Source organism: Phyllobates terribilis, unplaced genomic scaffold (assembly GCF_046119375.1).
Source record: "Phyllobates terribilis strain yellow unplaced genomic scaffold, ASM4611937v1 Scaffold_5__5_contigs__length_657084704, whole genome shotgun sequence".
NCBI lineage: Eukaryota > Metazoa > Chordata > Amphibia > Anura > Dendrobatidae > Phyllobates > Phyllobates terribilis.
The window spans coordinates 38962164-38981308 of NW_027362765.1; the positions used below are offsets into that span (position 1 = coordinate 38962164).

The following is a 19145-nucleotide window of genomic DNA, read 5'->3' on the forward strand; positions in this document are numbered from 1 at the left end:
AGCCTTGTACCTCAATGGACTGCTAGCTTCCTAAGCTTGCTGCTACCTTCTCTCTGTGGGGGCCCGCCAGAAGTGGGGGGCCACTGGTTGAGAAAATTGGCCCTGGAACCAGGAAGTCCCAAAGTCGCAGCTCTTCTATCCCAGGCGGGCGGAGCGGAAAGGTGAGTGTGTAATGTTGCACCATCTTGGGTATTTTGTTGGGACTGTTCTATGTGTTTATTTTCTGCTTTGTGGACATAAACAAAAAAAAAGGAAGAAAAAGCCTCACCATACGTCCGTTGTATTGCCTCTTTCTTCAAGTAAGTGTTTTAGTCCATGTCCCCTGACAAAAGGTGAAAATCCAAAAGTAAGGTGGATTATTGCCTCTTTATACAAATTTCACATTTTATTCATATATAGTATGAAAAATAGATCACCATGATAGAGATTAAAACCAAGCTATCAGCTATCACTCTGACGCCTTTCTGGCTTTACCGCCCTTAATCATAGAGCATATTTGGGCATCCTGGAATGCTGTGTTTAAAGCAGGAAATACACCATAAGAAAAGGAAATGATTATCAGCAATACCTTATCAAACCAGATGATAAAAAATATTAACATACTGTATATGCAAAATGTGCAATAATTATTAATAAACAGTGTGAGTTCTATAATTCATTCCCCTCGGCACTTTAGTGTCCAGTTTTACAATCCAATTCGCTTCTCTCAGAGTTTCTTTTGCCAGTCTCCTCCCCTAGCAGGTGGGTTGACTTTTTCAATGCCAATAAAGGAAAAACTATCCATTACTTCTCCATGTGCGTCTGAAAAATGTTGTGTTGCACCAGGAGTATGCTGTTTTAATTGTTAATATGCGGGCTGATAGTGGACACCCTGCCCATACTATAAACTCAATCCTGTAGGAAGAATTCATCAGGGCAAAAAGAATATGCTCTGATGAAACAGATTTGTCTTTGTGTCTGTACATTGGGATTTTTTTGAATGTCCTTTTTGAACATTTTGTATTCAATTAAGCTTTCAAGTTTTAAATGTCATTATTTCAGTCCTGGCACACATTTTGCTTAGGTTTTCTCTATGTCTTTAGTGCCTTTTTTCTGTAGTCCATTCCATATTTCCAGCAGTAGAACTTCAGGAAAGCTCCCTGTCTGGAGATGTGCCTTGCTGATGGTGGAGCACAAAACATTGAGGGATATCTGGCCATGGGCCCCCCGGAGATTTGTGCACCAGGTGGTAGCTCAGATTTCCCTCATTATAGTATTCCTATGCCTTTGCCACTCCCAGCCCGATAGTGACACTACTGCCTCCGACAAAATGTGATTGACAAAGTCGTTACTGCAGGACTGTGTGAGAAAGTTATTTATTCTAAAAAATGTTAGAGCCAAAAATGAGAGAATCTGGGATTCGTGGCTGGAAATTTCGGGCCTGGCCTCCATCGTGTAAGAACGAGACAGGGTCTTTGTCCCTGGAGCTTCTCTACTCAGTATAATGAGACTCTGATCTTGTTCATATAAAGGGCGTTTGAGAAAAATAGAAACTACCTAAATATGAGGACCGTGTCTGATCTATCATCTATCTGTCATTGTATAGAGAACTATGGAGATAGAGCTATTTTTCTGTGTAAAATATGTGATGTTGCTGTAGCCCTAATATTTCTGTATATGATGCCACTGTAGAGATAATCTTACACCCTCATTCTGGATTGGGAAACGGGAGAGAGGCATTTTATTATTTCTGTTAAAAAAAAACTAATAAAACTTGCAACATGAACATGTTTATTCTTGAAATATACATAAACTAAAGACATTTCTTCAGACATGGAGATTGAGAATTTAAAGAAACTATAATGAATGGCAAATCACAGAGATTGGGATTTAGGAAAAGTAATGGAGGACGAAATGTTTTTTTTTTTGGGGGGGGGGGGAGTGGGGTGGAGAGGTTTGCAATACTCTTGTCCATATAATGAAAATATAAAAATATGAAATATTCAACACTAATGTTATATTGCTTTTTAGATAAGAAATGTCTATAAGGAACTGCATATATTTTAATTCTAATGTAAGAACTAAATTGCTTTTCTTATTTACTTATTTGTCATTACTTTGACTGTCCATTATGTGTTTTCTTGTACAGTTTGTCAAAATATATGGTTTCTCCCTGTGTGAGTGTTTTTGATGGCCAACTAAAAGTGATTTCTGTTTAAAACATTTCCCACATTCTGAACATGAATATGGTGTCTCTCCTGTGTGAAGTCTCTGATGTTTAATAAGAGGTGCTTTCTGTTTAAAACATTTCCCACATTCTGAACATGAAAATGGCTTCTCCCCAGTGTGAAGTCTCTGATGGATAACTAAAACAGATTTTTGGTTAAAGCATTTCCCACATTCTGAGCATGAATATGGCTTCTCCCCGGTATGAGTTCTCTGATGTCTAACAAGATTTGATTTTTCTTTAAAACCTTTCCCACATTCTGAACATGAAAAAGGTTTCTCCCCAGTGTGAAGTCTCTGATGGACAACTAAAACTGATTCTCGGTTAAAACATTTCCCACATTCTGAACATGAAAATGGCTTCTCCCCTGTGTGAGTTCTCTGATGCATAACAAAACCTGATTTTTTTGAGTAACATTTCCCACATTCTGAACATGAATATGACTTCTCCCCTGTGTGAATGCTTTCATGTCTAACAAGATGTGATTTTTGGTTAAAATACTTCCCACACTCTGCACAAGAAAATCTTTTCTCATTTGTGTGATTTTGTTTATGAGTAACAAAAGGCTTTTTGAGGGAAAAACATTTTATATATTTTGCACTTGAAAATGGCTTCTTAACTTTAAGAGCAGTTTGATTTTGAATGCCTCTTTTGTGATTTTTATTCTTCTTAATAGTCTGTGATGAATCAGAAGACAGGACCAGTTTAAAAGGAACATATGATAGATCTTTGCCGTGAAGTGATGATATACTATCTGGAGGAGTAATGGCATTCACTTGAGTTAAATCTTGTGTGATCTCAAGGTCAACTGATTTAGAAATTGCAGATGTCACTTGTTCCTGTGATCTCCTGGTACAGTCATCTGCCAAGTATAAAGATTATTTATTTTGAATAAAATATCCTTAAAAAATATATTTGTATAATATTTCTAAAATATACACATAAATTGCAAGTTACAGTGCTGCTCACCTTTATTGGCAACCCTTTAATTTCTTCATAGACTGTACAATATCTTCAGAAATAAATAGAACTGTACCAAAGTTATATCCTCAGAATGTTTTAATTAGTGATCCAAAGTAATACAACAATAAAACATTGTTTTTCAGCTTCCATGTTGCAATTTCAAAGAAGAAACAGAATAAACAGCATGAGCAGCAATAAAGGCACCCCTAATTAATACTTAGCTGCACACCCTTTGGCATTGCTGACAGCCTCCAAACGTTTCTTGTAGCCATCTATAAGCTTCTTGCACTACTCAGTTGAAATTTTCTCCCACTCTTCCTTTGCAGTTTGTTCAAGCTTTTGAATGTTTGCAGGGTCCTTTTTCCCAATGGCAGATTTCAGCTCACCCCAAAGATTTTCAATGGGATTGAGGTCAGGACTCATTGCTGGCCATTTAAAACAGTCCATTTTTTCTTTTTCAACCATTCCGGTGTACTTTTGGATGTGTGCTTTGGGTCATTGTCTTGCTGGAGGACCCATGATCTTCGACTCAAACCAAGTTTTCTTACACTGCGTAGGACATTTAGGTCTAAAATCTCTTGATAATTCTCTAATTTTATTATTCCTGTGATACGATCAAGGCCTCCAGTAGCAGACGCAGCAAAGCAACCCCACAGCATTATGGTTCCTTCACCATGCATAACTGTTGGTAAGGTGTACTTTTCCTTATAAGCTTCATTGCACCGTCTGTAAACAAACTGTTGCTTTGCATTGCCAAAAAGCTCTATTTTTGTTTTATCTATCCACAGAACATTTTCCCAGAAGGATTGTGATTTGTCTGGGAGGTTCTTGACGGTTCCATGCTTGGCAACCTTCTTAATAACATTGCGGACTGTTGAAACTGGGATACCAAGGTCTGTGGAGATGGCCTTATACCTTTTGGAAGTCTTGAGTTTGCTAATAATAGCAGTTCTGATGTCCTCACCATTGTGAAAAAGGAACAGGGCCTACCATATGGCTTTTTAAAACAGTGAAGTCATCATTCATTGGCTAATTCATGTTACATGGGCATTGACAATCACAGGTGATTCTCTTTATGATTTACCACAGATGAGTCAATATGTATAATACTATATTACTGTCAAGGGTGCCAATACCACTGTCACAGCAAGCTTTAGGTTTTTCAATTTTTCCCTGAAATTGTTTTTATTTTAAATTATTGTTTTTCATTTACTCTTTTGTATTTAACACTTGATTCATTTTTTTCGGGAGATATTCCACATTATGCACTTAAACTTCATGGGTGCCAACTGATGAGCAGGACTGTATGTAGAAAAATTAAATTATTTAATTAGAAAAAAACAGATGACAATGAATCATTAGACCTCAGAGCATGAACTTGTAGAGCATGATGTTCAACCTTGTTTGCAGTGCTGAACTTTGGATAAAAAGGGAATAATTATTGTCACAGATATTAAAATAGGGATTTGTTATACAAGTAGAATTAGAGGATTCAGATTTTTCATTATTTGCAGATAAGACGTTCTATCCTTTCATGGATTATTTACTGTCAAGTGAAATTTGTAAAGGCAAAATTAGTTCCCTATAAAACATTCGATTACCGTAACAGTCTTTCAGAAGAGAATAAATTCTGGAAATCAGATCTTGGATTTATCTTAAACAATGGGAAATAATTGTAAATTCTGCTAATGTTCTTCTCTATGTCACATGAGAGAATGTTCTAATTTATGGTTATTCCCAGTTTGCTCCGTCCCCGGCTTCTATGCAGAAGATCGGATTTACAGAATTAAAAATTCTAAATGTCTCAAGTGTAACTCAGAGGTGGCAGATCTATCTCAAATGTATTGGGACTGCTGGGAAATTAGGGAATTTGGGGAACCAGTTATCACATTTGTTGCTGAGAGGCAGAATATTGTTTTGTAATTTCATTTTTTTTTTAGAAGAGTCAAGATGGACTGTCCTACTAAGGATCACGGTGTAAGATGGCCGCCGAACAGGTCCTTGAGGGGAGATATATATCATCGAGGCTGGTAGCCTCGGTGATGTAAACCCAGGAAAGCATGCTCCAGCACGTATAGTGCAGAGAGAGTTAATAGGAACAGATATGGCAGCAGCATCAACAGCAGCAGTGGCAACAGCAGCAGCACAAGCAGCAAATAGAATGCCTAGCCGAGGCGATCCGTGGCAGGCCAACCGCCTCATCCCCAACTCCAGGTGATGACTCACACGTGAGGAAGATGGTAAGGAAAGCCTTGCAAAAGATGACCCCAGGTGAAGACGTTGATGAGTTCCTAACGTTTTTCGAAAGGGTGGCGGAACGAGAAAAATTGCTTCCGGATCAGTGGGCAGAGGTTCTGGCGCCATATATAACAGGGGAAAAGCAGAAGGCTTATTATGACTTGGCCTTGCAGAACATAAAAGAGTACACCGAGTTGAAGACCGAGATCTTGGCGCGCTTAGAAGTGACTTTGACTGTCAGGGCGCAATGGGTGCACCACTGGGCCTATTGCAGTGACAAACCTCCCCAGTCCCAAATGTTCGACCTCCTACACCTGGTCCAAAAGAGGTTGCAACCTGAATCTTCCTCCCCAGCACAGATGGTGGAAAGGGTCGTCATGGACAGGTTCATACACTCCCTACCGGGGCCGATGCAGTCCTGGGTTGCCCAAGGAGATCCCCATAATGCCGATGACCTGATGGGGCTGGTGGAAAGGTACCAGGCAGTCGACAGTTCTTTGGGGAAGAAAGGGGTATTAGCATTTCCGTACTGGGGTTACCAAAGGGGGACGGACACCCAAAAGAGGGGAACTAGAGCGACATCTGGGTGGTGTCCAAGAGCCCAGGGTCTTAGTTGCTGCCAAAAGCCCTATCCTATCCAAGCCACCCGTTGCCCCATGACCAACGAGCCAAGTGTCAGTGAATGGAGTGCAAATGACTAGTCTGTTGGACTCGGGGAGTTTGGTAATCCCAGTCAAGGCCAAAATTCCTCATCAGCTGATTCGTGGGAAAATGGTGGGTGTCCGCTGCATCCATGGGAACGCTAAGGAGTACCCTGTGGCCCGAGTGGTCATAGACACAAACTTTAGCACTGAGTCCCATAAGGTGGACATAGTCAAGAACCTATTGCCCCCTGTTATAATAGGGCGGAACTTTGCCTGGTTATGAGACTTATGGGGGAAAGGGAGGACGCTGGTTGTCCGGACAACAGTCGGGTTGCTCGTAAAAAAATGTGTTGCCGGCCGCAGCTGACAAGTTTTCCTTTTGTGTTGTTGTTGGCGATAAGGATGAGGCAGCCTCCCCAGAGGCCAAATTCCCTGGGCTGGAGGTGTCCGGGGGAAAATTTGGAACTGCCCAACTCAGGGACTTAACCTTAAAAGGGGCGTATGATAATGTGTCTGTAATTAATGGTGTTGCTCAAGAGCCGGGGGCTGACACGTACTTTGCCGTACGTGGGGAGTTACTATATTGGGTCACCAAGCTGAGAGTGGAGGTAATCGAGCAGTTACTAGTGCCAGGGCCGTACAGACGCAGGGTTTTAGATATGGCCCATGCACATGTGTTAGGTGGTCATCTGGGGGTTAGAAAAAACCCAGGAAAGGATCCTCCGGAGGTTCTACTGGCCCGGTTGTCACCGAGAGATCCTGAATTATTGTAGGTCCTGTCCCACCTGCCAGCTGACCTCCACTGTGGCTCACTTCCGTAGCCACTTAGTGCCATTGCCTATCATTGAGGTCCCATTCGATCGCATCGCCATGAATTTAGTGGGACCCCTGGTCAAGTCAGCCGGAGGACAAAAGTACCGTATTTTTCGGACCATAAGATGCACTTTTTTCCCAAAAAATTTTTGGGGAAAAAGGGGGTGCGTCTTATGGTCCGAACGTACCATTTTTGTAATGTGGGGGGTGGCTCGGGCTGCAGAGCAAAGGCGGCGGGGGCTGCAGAAGCGGCCGTGGCAGCGCAGGGGGCTGTGGCGGCGATGGAGCGGTGTTACCCAGTGGGCGCCGGTAAAGTATAAAGTGAAAAAGCACATGTCATTAAACACTGTAACACTCCTGTGGTGAACTATAACTCCCAGCATGACATAAGAGCTGAAGGATGTGCTGGGAGTTATAGTTCTCCTCAGAGCAACCACATGACGAATGTGTGGTGAACGATAACTCCCAGCATGGCATAAGATCTGAAGGACATGCTCGGAGTTATAGTTCTCAGGGCAAACACATGCCATAAATGTGGGGAACAATAACTCCCAGCATGCCATAGGAGCTTTTTTTCCCCTATTTTCCACCTCTAAAACCTGTGTGTGTCTTATGGTCCGGTGCGATACCGATACACGGTATCCAGAGGCCGTACCACTATGAAACTCCTCCGCCAAGTGTATAGCCCGGGAGTTGGTCCATATCTTTTCCAGGATGGGGTTGCCTAAGGAGATCCTAACGGACCAAGGGACTCCATTTACAGGTGCTTCTCACTAAATTAGAATATCATCAAAAAGTTAATTTATTTCAGTTCTTCAATACAAAAAGTGAAACTCATATTATAAAAAGTCATTACAAACAGAGTGATCTATTTCAAGTGTTTATTTCTGTTAATGTTCATGATTATGGCTTACAGCCAATGACAACACAAAAGTCATTATCTCAGTAAATTAACAAAAAAACACCTGCAAAGGCTTCCTAAGCATTTAAAAAGGTCCATTAGTCTGTTTCAGTAGGCTCCACGATCATGGGGAAGACTGCTGACTTGACAGATGTCCAGAAGGCAGTCATTGACACTAAGTAAATGCAAAGTAAATTTAGCATTTCATTTGGAAATCAAAGTCCCAGAGTCTGGAGGAAGAGTGGAGAGGAACACAATCCAAGCTGCTTGAGGTCTAGAGTGAAGTTTCCACAATCAGTGATGGTTTGGGGAGCCATGTCATCTGCTGGTCCACGGTGTTTTATCAAGACCAAAGTCAGCGCAGCCGTCTACCAGGAAATCTTAAAGCAATTTATGCTTCCCTCTGCTGACAAGCTTTTTGGAGATGGAAATTTCATTTTCCAGCAGGATTTTGCACCTGTCCACACTGCCAAAATACCTGGTGTAAAAACAACAGTATCACTGTGCTTGATTGGCCAGCAAACTCGCCTGGCCTTAATCCCATAGAGAATCTATGGGGTATTGTCAAGAGGAAGATGAGAGACACCAGACCCAACAATGCAGATGAGCTGAAGGCTGCTATCAAAGCAACCTGGGCTTCCATAATACCTCAGCAGTGCCACAGGCTTATCGCCTCCATGCCATGAAGCACTGATGCAGTAATTGATGCAAAAGGAGCCCCGACCAAGTATTGAGTGCATTTACTGAAGATACATTTCAGTAGGCCAACATTTCGGATTTTAAAAACATTTCCCAAGCTGTTGTTATAAAGTATTCTAATTTACTGAGATAATGACTTTTGTGTTTTCATTGGCTGTAAGCCATAATCAGCAACATTAACAGAAATAAACACTTGAAATAGATCACTCTGTTTGTAATGACTCTATATAATATGAGTTTCACTTTTTGTATTGAAGAACTGCAATAAATTAACTTTTTGATGATATTCAAATTTAGTGCGATACACCTGTATGTCAAAGGTGATGAGGGAGTTGTGCAAAACCCTGCAAATCACACAACTCAGGACCTCAGTCAACCACCCACAGAAGGCTTGGTGGAGAGGTTTAATAAAACCTTGAAGGCCATGTTGAAGAAGGCCGTAGAGAAGGATGGTTGAGACTGGGACTGTCTACTACCATGCCTTCCATTCTCCATTAGAAGTCCCACAGGCCTCTACTGGATTCTCTCCTTTTGAGCTGTTATATGATCGACACCCCCACGGACTACTGGATGAAGCGAAGGAGACCCTGGGAGGCGGAGTCTACACCCTACAGGAGTGCAATCGAACATGTGGCCCAGGTGCAAGAGAGGATTGCCGAGGTGATGACTGTTGTGAAAACACAACTCCTCAAAGCACAAGAGGCACAGCTGAGGGTGTACAATAGATCGACGAGTGTGAGACACTTCAACCCTGGGGATTGGGTACTGGTGCTGGTACCTACGGTGGAGAGTAAATTCCTGGCCAAGTGGCATGGCCCCTATGAAGTAGTGGAAAAGGTTGGTGACGTCAACTATAAAGTCCATCAACCAGGGAGAAGGAAGCCCTACCAGGTATACCACGTCAACCTGATTAAGCCATGGCAAGATAGGGAGCCCATGGAAGCTCCGTGTTTGGTGGCGCAGTCTGAAGCCGATGTAGGAGAGGTCAAGGTGGCAGAGTCGCTGTCATGTGCCCAAAAGCAACAGTGCTGTGAGTTGCTACATCGCAACAGAGACATGTTCTCGGAACTACCGGGGTCTACCCAGATATTAGATTATGAGGTTCTTACAGTGCCTCATGTCCGGGTAAACTTGAAGCTGTATTGGATTCCCGAAGCCCGCCGAGAGGTGATCTTGAAAGAAGTGAGGCAGACGCTGAGCCTGGGAGTAATTGAAGAGTCCAAGAGTGGGTGGTCCAGTCCCATATTCTTAGTTCCGAAACCAGATGGAGAATGGCGGTTTTGCAATGATTATAGGAAGCTGAATGAGGTCTCCAAGTTCGATACACACCCAATGCCCCGTGTCGATGAATTGATTGAAAGGCTATGGCCAAATTCCCATGTCCCAGATGCCAAGGAGAAGACTGCCTTCTCAACGTCAGACGGATGCTTCCAGTACACAAGGATGCCGGTTGGGTTACAAGGAGCTCCAACCACCTTCCAGAGAGCCACGGACCGGATCCTAGCTCCCCATAAGTACGCAGTGGCCTACCTGGGTGACATAGTAATCTACAGCCAGGATTGGGGAAGCCATCTGAGCAAAGTCCAGGAGATACTTGAAGGTTGGGTTTTCCATAAACCCGAAGAAATGTGCCATGAGCATGGAGGAAGCCAAATACTTGGGCTTTGTCGTAGGTAGGGGTGAAATAAAGCCCAAAATAAAGTTGACGCAATCCAGAGTTGTCCACAACCCCTATCAAAGAAACAGGTCAGAGTGCTCCTGGGCATTTTGGGCTATTACCGCAGGTTTATCCCTAACTTCGCCATGATAGCCGCCCCTTTGACTGCTTCCTGTGTATACCTCAACTGCAGCTGAGTGGGTACAAAACCCTACAACGATTATTATCTGCAAGGGGAGTAATTATTAGAGACTGGATAACTTCTAAAAATATACTTTTCAAACAACAGCTTAGGCCAAGTTACACGTCCAAATAAATGAATCGCTGGGATAAGTAGAAGCAAAGCATTTAGGAAATATGGGCAAGAATTATTGATTGAAGGGTTTTCCCTTCTTTTCTCTCCTCTGAATGGGTGGGTGTCACGCAGTGACTATGGACACTAACCATGTCCCTAGAACTAGGGGCCTCCTAGTCGATCCCTGTCTCCCGGATTACTTCTGAAGGTGGAGATGCCGGGTTCTCCTGCCTTGCTATGCTTCTATATAAACTTTTATCTATCCCCTCCCCCACCCGGGTAATGGAACCATCAGTGTATAGGAACACACTAACCAGACAAACAGGGGAAGATGTACAGGGATAAATTAAAATACCAACCATACACAATATACTCACCAAACAACCGAGTGGAACACAGGGGAGTTGAAGGAAGGAGAAACTAAATAGGAGAGAACAACAGTCTCCTGAACAAATATCCAAACGCCTATTCCAACCATGAACTAAACCTCCAACTCCAGAACCAGGCAGTAAGAACTAACACTGGCAAGATGGATCTCGGCCAGTAAAAAAAATTGTGACCTACTCACTTAGGAAATATGTACACCGGGGTTGCTATCCTCACCGCAACCAAAGCTCCTTAGTTTTCCGGCGGCTGTTTGCGGTTAGGTATGGAAGGACAAGTACCCACAAAATTACCCTTCCCACCACAGAAAAAACACACTTCCCCTTTATTCCGAACTATAGGAGGACCAGTAAGACTAGGTGCCCACCCCGCAACTGCATGGGTTCCTCAGTTGACTTAGCCCTAGGTTCCCTTGACCACAGGCTCCCTTAAAGTTGGAGTGTCTATGTTTCTGACGAAGGCAGCAGTCCACATGGATAGCCAGACACATGGCCACCTCCAGTGTAACCGGGGTCTCATGTAGAGCAAAGAAATTCTTTACCCTCACAGAAAGCCCCTGACAGAACCAACTACGGAGAGCGGGGTCATAGTATTTAGTATCCGTGGACCACCTACGGAACTTGGAGCAATATTCCTCTGCTGTCCAGTGTCCCTGATGAAACTGACATAGTGTAGATTTGACAAAAGATACATGGTCATCATATATATGACCCAAAGCCAGATTAAATACCTCAACCGTTTGAAGCGACTGAGAGTCAAACAGGAAAGAAAATGCCTAGGCTTGGGAGTCACCCTGAAGGAGATAAATTACGATCCCCACCCCTTGCTCTTTGGTACCTAAAATTTAAAATAGAGTTTACAGGTCTCTCAGAAAAGAACAAACTTATCCCAACCCCCAGAAAATCTATCTGGCAAAGCAATCTTGGGCTCCACCAGGGGTTGCCCAAGAACTGCTGTCCCTAAACCAGAGGTGTTTAGGTGCTGCAAAACAACGGTGCATAAGTTTGCCACCTCCAGGCTGAGCTGCTGCAGTTGCCCTGCAAGAGCAGCCACTGGATCCATGATGGATCAAAAAATGTATTGGCCAGTGTTAATGTCAAGCAGTGAGTATGGGCACTAACCAGCTCCCTAGAACTAGGGGCACCCTACTCTATCCCTGTCCCCTAGATTACTCCTGAAGGTGGAGACGCCGGGTTCTCCTGTCTTGCTATGCTCCTATATCAACCCTTATCTGTCCCCTCCCCCACCCAGAGTAGTAGGAAGCAGCAGTGTATAGGAACACACTAACCAGACAAACAAGGGAAGAAGGACAGAGATAAATAACCATACCAACCATACAAAATACAGTCCCTAAACAAGAGTGGAACACAGGGGAGTTAATGGAAGGAGAAACTAAATAAGAGAGGATGAGGATGTGCACACAAACAAACTATAAGCAACAGTCTGCTGAACAAATCTCCAAATGCCTACTCCAACCACGAGCTACACCTCCGAATCCAGAACCTTGCAGCAAGAACTAACACTGGCAATCCCTAAGTGCCAGAGGCAAACATATATAGCAGAGAGAAGTGGCCAACACTGAACAGCTGAGACAATCCAGGTAAGAAAGTTCCAGGAGCTTCAACTGGACAACCCTTGCACCGCTAGCAAGAAAAAAAACAGCAATGTTTAATAAGATGATGATGTAACCAGTGCAGGAGTTTGTGAAACCAGAAACCGCGGTCTTCTGGTCCCTCTCTGTTACGGTATCCCTGTGACAGTGGGTGTCGGGAAAGCGTTTAAATAGAAAAGAATGGAGAAAAAAATTATAATTGTATTATATTTCTTGTGGTTATGGGTCTACTGTTTATATTTGAGAAAATAAATAAAGATGACATTAACTGGTGTCTCGTCATAAAATTCTACATAAGCTGTCCTTTGGCTTTGCAGTTTAGAGATGTGGGAAGAGAGGCGTCAGCATCTTCTAATTCCAGGGAGTAGGGTGCAGTCTCCGTGCTGTAAGCTCTGGTCAGAACAGGTCTTTCTCCAACAGAAGGACTTCCAATGCTCAAGATAATTGAGACAGTTTGGGTTTAGCAGGAGACTGGTGACCGCTTGATTGTGATATGGCCGGACTATACCACCAATAAAGCAGCCACAGTCAGTGACTAAGAAGAATCTGTGACTTCTCAGCATTTAGATGTTACTACTCACCTGGGTAGTTATATGTAGGAATCTCCACTTTACACCACTCATCACCCCTCACATATGTCTCTGTAGTATTAATATTGGTCAAATCTTTACCCTGAAATAAATATTGTAAAAGTCACAGACACATGTAGAAGTCACATCTATGATGAGCTCTAATCCTGCCATTTCCACCGTTCTAATTATACAACTACATATATAATACTGGTGGATATGTAAATTACCTTTTTTGGATTTTCTTGTTTACAGTCCTCTGAAAGGAGAAGACGGGGACATTTCTCTGATTTTCCCAGCTTACCGGATAGAACTGACGGAAACACATACAGGGATGGAATTCATTCTTCACATACAAATAATTATAGGCTGTGTGTGTTTAGCCCTGTCCATTACCTGGTGATGTGAGGGGCTGGGGAACCTCCATCATGACGTCCTTGTACAGATCTTTGTGTCCTTCTAAATACTCCCACTCCTCCATGGAGAAATAGACGGTGACATCCTGACACCTTACAGAAACCTGACACATACAATGATACCATAATCTCCCCGATCCCTTCATAGCATTATTGTATAATGTCCCAGCATTCCCAGCAGTGTCACCTCTCCAGTTAGCAGCTCAATCATCTTGTAGGTGAGTTCTAGGATCTTCTGGTCATTGATGTCCTCATGTATCAGGGGGTGAGATGGGAGCCCCGTGACTGGGCTCAGGGGTCTTCCCCCTCCCTCAGACACAGGAGCCTGACAGCGCTCACTAGAGGTCTTCTTCACTACTGTGTAATCCTGATTATGGAGAGACACATTAATAAATCTCACTACAGACATTTCCAGAGTCCTCACCTCTCCAGTTCTGTCCATCTGTTATTCCCATAGATAAGAATGATGTAATGTGACGTCATCAGAATCTCTCACCTCTCCAGTAAGCCGGAAGAGGATCTCTAGGGTGAGGTGTAATATCCTCTCCGACATCTTGTCCCTGTCCCTATCCATACTTGATGGGTAAATCAGGAAAATTCTCTTTCATAGAAGATCTCCACTGAGAGGATCTGATATTGTAGAGACCTGTATGGGAAGATCATGAGTCAATGTAACATCATAAGGTATTCTGTGTAATAATACAATTACTGGAGATAATAAGGGGAAACATATGAGGAGATAAAATATGTAGATGTTGTATTATTAGTACACTGGAACATTAGTTGATTTGGTGACAGTCAGCTTTTCCTATTCACTGGCTATTTTGGTCACTGCTTCAGTGACAATGTTGTGGCTTTTTTATGTTTTTTCTTCTGGATATTATATTTTTTCTGGTATTTTTCCCTTAGGCTTCCCTTAATTAGAAGAAAATTGGTAGAAAAAAAGCTGTCTGTTAATGTACAAAATAAAATTGTCAGGAACAATTTTTTGTAAAACCATGGAAAAAGCACAAGACATAAAATGTCTCACGTTATCAAACGTTAACAATTAGAATAAAAATAATTAACTCTTTTCAGCACCATAATGTTCTTGTTTGTCACATGGATGGCATGGGCACGATAACCCTGGCTGTTTAATTATTTGATTCTGCCAAAAACAACCATAGCATATAAGAAGGTTGTCAGTTACGGGGCTCCTCGTTCTGCCCAATGCCCCCCCGTCACTACTCGATTGTGGAGTGCTGCTGGGTTACTAAGGTACCAGGAGGCTTAAAAATGGCCTCTGGGCCTAGAACATATGAAAGTCTATTAGGCCCTGCCAGAGACAGAATGTAATAAGATACCTCTTAGGCCCCATACACATTAGACTAAAATCAGGTAAAACCGCTGATTTGAGCAGTATCGGCTGCCTAATGTATATGGAGGCCTCCTGACAGATGATAGGTGAGTGAAGGATTAGTTATGCTTTATTACAGAGGCCGATCCTTTTGTTCTCTCTGGAGATAATCCTCTGCCACAGGAATCTGCCAGGAGCTCTCTCATACAGATCACAGGAAGGTTCGGGCAACCACAGTGCTCATGTGTATGGGGGAGTCAGGAGAGATAGCCGTCAGCCGCATGATCGTTTGGCCGACAGCTATCTGATGTGTATAGGGCCATTAGTATTACACTGACAGGAGGGATAATACACCGCACTACAGTAGTACAGTGCATCACCGGAGCAATCAGAGGCTTGTATGTTGTATGATCGCACTAATGAGGGTTGTGGAGAAAAAGATTCAAAATAGGTTGTAAGTGAAGAAAAAAACACAAATATCACAGTTTTATCAATAAGAAATATACATCACTATAGGGAAAACAATCTCCCTGCACAATGTTGGTGAAATCACATCCACGACTTTATTATACGTTATTATCCTACACAACTATCGTGTGATGATTATCTCATATTTATTTATTTTACTCACTTATATAGCGCCATTAATTTCACAGCGCTTTACAGACATTATCATCGCTGTCCCCTTCACAGCTCACAATCTACATTTCCCATCAGGATGTCTTTGGAGTGTGGGAGAACCCAGAGGAAACCCATGCAAATGTGGGATTTGAACCCAGGACCCCAGCGCTGCAAGGCTGCAGTGCTAACCACTGAGCCACCGTGCTGCCCATATGTCCCAGGTTCAACTGTACAGACATTAAGAATGGGGCTAAGTGAGTATTTATTAGTCAGTGGGTTGGGTGGTACCAAACTGTGGGGGGGCAACATGTAGTATCATACTGTGTGTGGGGGGAATGGCGGTACTATGGGAACATAATACTGTGTGTGGGGGATGGCGGTACTGTGGGAACATTATTCTGTGTGTGGGGGATGGCGGTACTATGGGAACATAATACTGTGTGAGGGGGATGGTGGCACTGTGGGAACATTATACTGTGTGTGGGGGGATGGCTGTACTGTGGGAACATTATACTGTGTGGGGGGATGGCGGTACTGTGGGAACATTATACTGTGTGGGGGGATGGCGGTACTGTGGGAACATTATACTGTGTGGGGGGATGGCGGTACTGTGGGAACATTATACTGTGTGTGGGGGATGGCGGTACTGTGGGAACATTATACTGTGTGTGGGGGGATGGCTGTACTGTGGGAACATTATACTGTGTGGGGGGATGGCGGTACTGTGGGAACATTATACTGTGTGGGGGGATGGCGGTACTGTGGGAGCATTATACTGTGTGGGGGGGATGGCGGTACTGTGGGAACATTATACTGTGTGTGAGGGATGGCGGTACTGTGGGAACATTATACTGTGTGGGGGGATGGCTGTACTGTGGGAACATTATACTGTGTGTGGGGGGATGGCGGTACTGTGGGAACATTATACTGTGTGTGGGGGGATGGCGGTATTGTGGGAACATTATACTGTGTGTGGGGGATGGCGGTACTGTGGGAACATTATACTGTGTGTGGGGGATGGCGGTACTGTGGGAACATTATACTGTGTGGGGGGATGGCTGTACTGTGGGAACATTATACTGTGTGGGGGGATGGCGGTACTGTGGGAACATTATACTGTGTGGGGGATGGCGGTACTGTGGGAACATTATACTGTGTGGGGGGATGGCGGTACTGTGGGAACATTATACTGTGTGGGGGGATGGCGGTACTGTGGGACCATTATACTGTGTGGGGGGGATGGCGGTACTGTCGGAACATTATACTGTGTGTGGGGGGATGGTGGTACTGTGGGAACATTATACTGTGTGTAGGGGGATGGCGGGACTGTGGGAACATTATACTGTGTGTGGGGGGATGGTGGTACTGTGGGACCATTATACTGTGTGAGGAAAATGTGTTTCCTGTTTTTCATAGTTGGGTCGTATGTATCTATCAGAGGAGAAGGAACAGAAACTCTTTAATTCTTGGAAAGCGGCAGCAGAAACGCCCCAAAACTCAGTGCTGAAGGGGTTAATGCCCAGTAATGGGGGATCTCCACATACCTCCACCTGCAGAGCCGCCACCACATATATGGCTGTTCTGTGCGCACAGGACCTGTGATGAGGTCACAGGAGGGGAGGAGTCAGGGGTCACATGATCAGGGGCCTCAGTGGATGCAGGACTCTGCTGTGCTGGTTGTCATGGTGCTGGATGAGGTGAAGGTTATGTGTGGGGTCAGGAGGGGTTTACAGTGTGGATGTAGCAGAGCCGTGTGTGTACGATGTGTACGGAGCGGAGTCGCGCGTGTACGAGGTGTACGGAGCAGAGCCGCGCGTGTACGAGGCGTACGGAGCGAAGCCGGGTGTGTACGAGGCGTATGGAGCAGAGCCGCGCGTGTACGAGGCGTACAGAGCGGAGCCGGGTGTGTACGAGGCGTACGGAGCGGAGCCGGGTGTGTACGAGGTGTACGGAGCGGAGCCTCGCGTGTACGAGGCGTACAGAGCGGAGCCGGGTGTGTACGAGGCGTACGGAGCGGAGCCGCACGTGTACGAGGTGTACGGAGCGGAGCCGGGTGTGTACGAGGCGTACGGAGCGGAGCCGCGCGTGTACGGAGAGGAGCCGTGCGTGTACGAGGTGTACGGAGCAGAGCTGCGTGTGTACGAGGCGTACGGAGCGGAGCTGCGAGTGTGTGAGGTGTACAGAGCGGAGCCGCGCGTGTGTGCGAGGTGTACGGAGCGGAGCCGCGCGTGTACGAGGTGTACGGAGTGGAGCCGCGCGTGTACGAGGCGTACGGAGCGAAGCCGGGTGTGTACGAGGCGTACGGAGCGGAGCCTCGCGTGTACGAGGCGTACAGAGCGGAGCCGGGTGTGTACGAGGCGTACGGAGCGGAGCCGCACGTGTACGAGGTGTACGGAGAGGAGCCGCGCGTGTACGAGGTGTACGGAGAGGAGCCGCGTGTGTACGAGGCGTACGGAGCGGAGCTGCGAGTGTGCGAGGTGTACAGAGCGGAGCCGCGCGTGTGTGCGAGGTGTACGGAGCGGAGCCGCGCGTGTGTGCGAGGTGTACAGAGCGGAGCCGCGCGTGTGTGCGAGGCGTACGGAGCGGAGCCGCGCGTGTGTACGAGGCGTACGGAGCGGACCCGCGTGTGTGTACGAGGTGTACGAAGCAGAGCTGCGTGTGTGTGCGAGGCGTGCGAGCAGAGCCATGTGTACGAGCTGTACAGAGCGGAGCCGCGGCGGAGCAGAGCCGCACGTGTGTGCGAGGTGTACGGAGCGGAGCCGCGTGTCTGTGCGAGGTGTACGGAGCAGAGCCGCGCGTGTACAACATGTGCAGAGCCTTGTGTGGAGTATGTCATGGTTACACCATTATTTGCTCCTAACTATTGGCTCAATTACCCCGCGCCGCCTTTTCTAAAATCGACCCTTCTTTTTTTGGATACCAATCTGTTTCTGAAATAGAATTGAGGGGCCCAAACTTGTTCTATTTTATATTCTGCACCTTCGAAATATTTCAAAATCTGTTTTAGGAGGATTGTTAATGGTGCAGCTCTGGCTTCAGAGGTGGGCTGATCCAATGATGTTACGGCCCCCCCATTGACTTTCACCACACCTGCCCATGGTGCACAGACTCTTGTAACTTCAGCACCATTTACCTCTGATGTGGAAGTGAGCAGCACTGGAATACCCCTTTAGTCTGTGTGCCCATGCTGAGTTTTTGATGCTGCGTATTTTTGCTGTGTTATAAGTGCAGCCCACTTCAGTTCCTACAAAGTCAATGGGGTTTATAGAGTGTCATGTTCACCGTCTGTTTATTTTTACTTAGCGTAAACTGATCTGCGGTGCGAGTTACAAGTCCACAACATGTCAATTTCTCTTGCCGGTACACTTTATGTGTAGATTTTTCCCATAGAATTGCATTAGATGCAGAAAATCCACAAGTAAAAAACGCACATGAGTTTATAGAGCGTTTCTGTGGCGAAAACATCAAAAAAGCATATAATCCGCACATGACTGTATCAATAAAATTTTGTCAAAGCCAAATACCAGGAAATATTAAAAACAAAGCAGTTTTATTTAAAACATTACATGCCAGCAATAGACAAAAAAGGGATAAAAACACTATAGAAATGTAAAAAATGCAATGAAAAACACTAATAACCTAATTTACTTAATAGGTGCAGAAATGTGGAAAATTTACCTGAAATTTTCCTTTCCTTGAGTCCTCAGGCAGCACACGAATGGGTAAATGACTCTTCGTCTGCCCGGCTAGAGTTCATTAGAGTTAAGCCAATTATCCAATCATACTACTCT

At 44.8% G+C, this 19145-nt stretch overlaps 1 protein-coding gene across 3 annotated transcripts in view; it reads right to left on the reverse strand.

Annotated features, from left to right (window-relative positions):
- Positions 1-1826: 1826 nt before the first annotated feature.
- LOC141270661 (gastrula zinc finger protein XlCGF66.1-like) overlaps positions 1827-19145 on the reverse strand; it is a 268510-nt gene continuing 251191 nt past the window's right edge. For 2 of the 3 annotated variants that reach the window (XM_073680756.1, XM_073680755.1), the window contains 6 exons: positions 13894-14043; positions 13585-13764; positions 13378-13501; positions 13212-13294; positions 12994-13084; positions 1827-3068 (listed from right to left, as the gene is read on the reverse strand). In XM_073680756.1, the coding sequence (XP_073536857.1) occupies positions 2083-3068; positions 12994-13084; positions 13212-13294; positions 13378-13501; positions 13585-13764; positions 13894-13971 (1542 nt within the window). In that variant the 5' untranslated portion in view covers positions 13972-14043 and the 3' untranslated portion in view covers positions 1827-2082. Of the gene's footprint in view, positions 3069-12993; positions 13085-13211; positions 13295-13377; positions 13502-13584; positions 13765-13893; positions 14044-16898; positions 16990-19145 lie in introns of those variants that run through there. The other variant, XM_073680754.1, reaches the window with a different exon arrangement.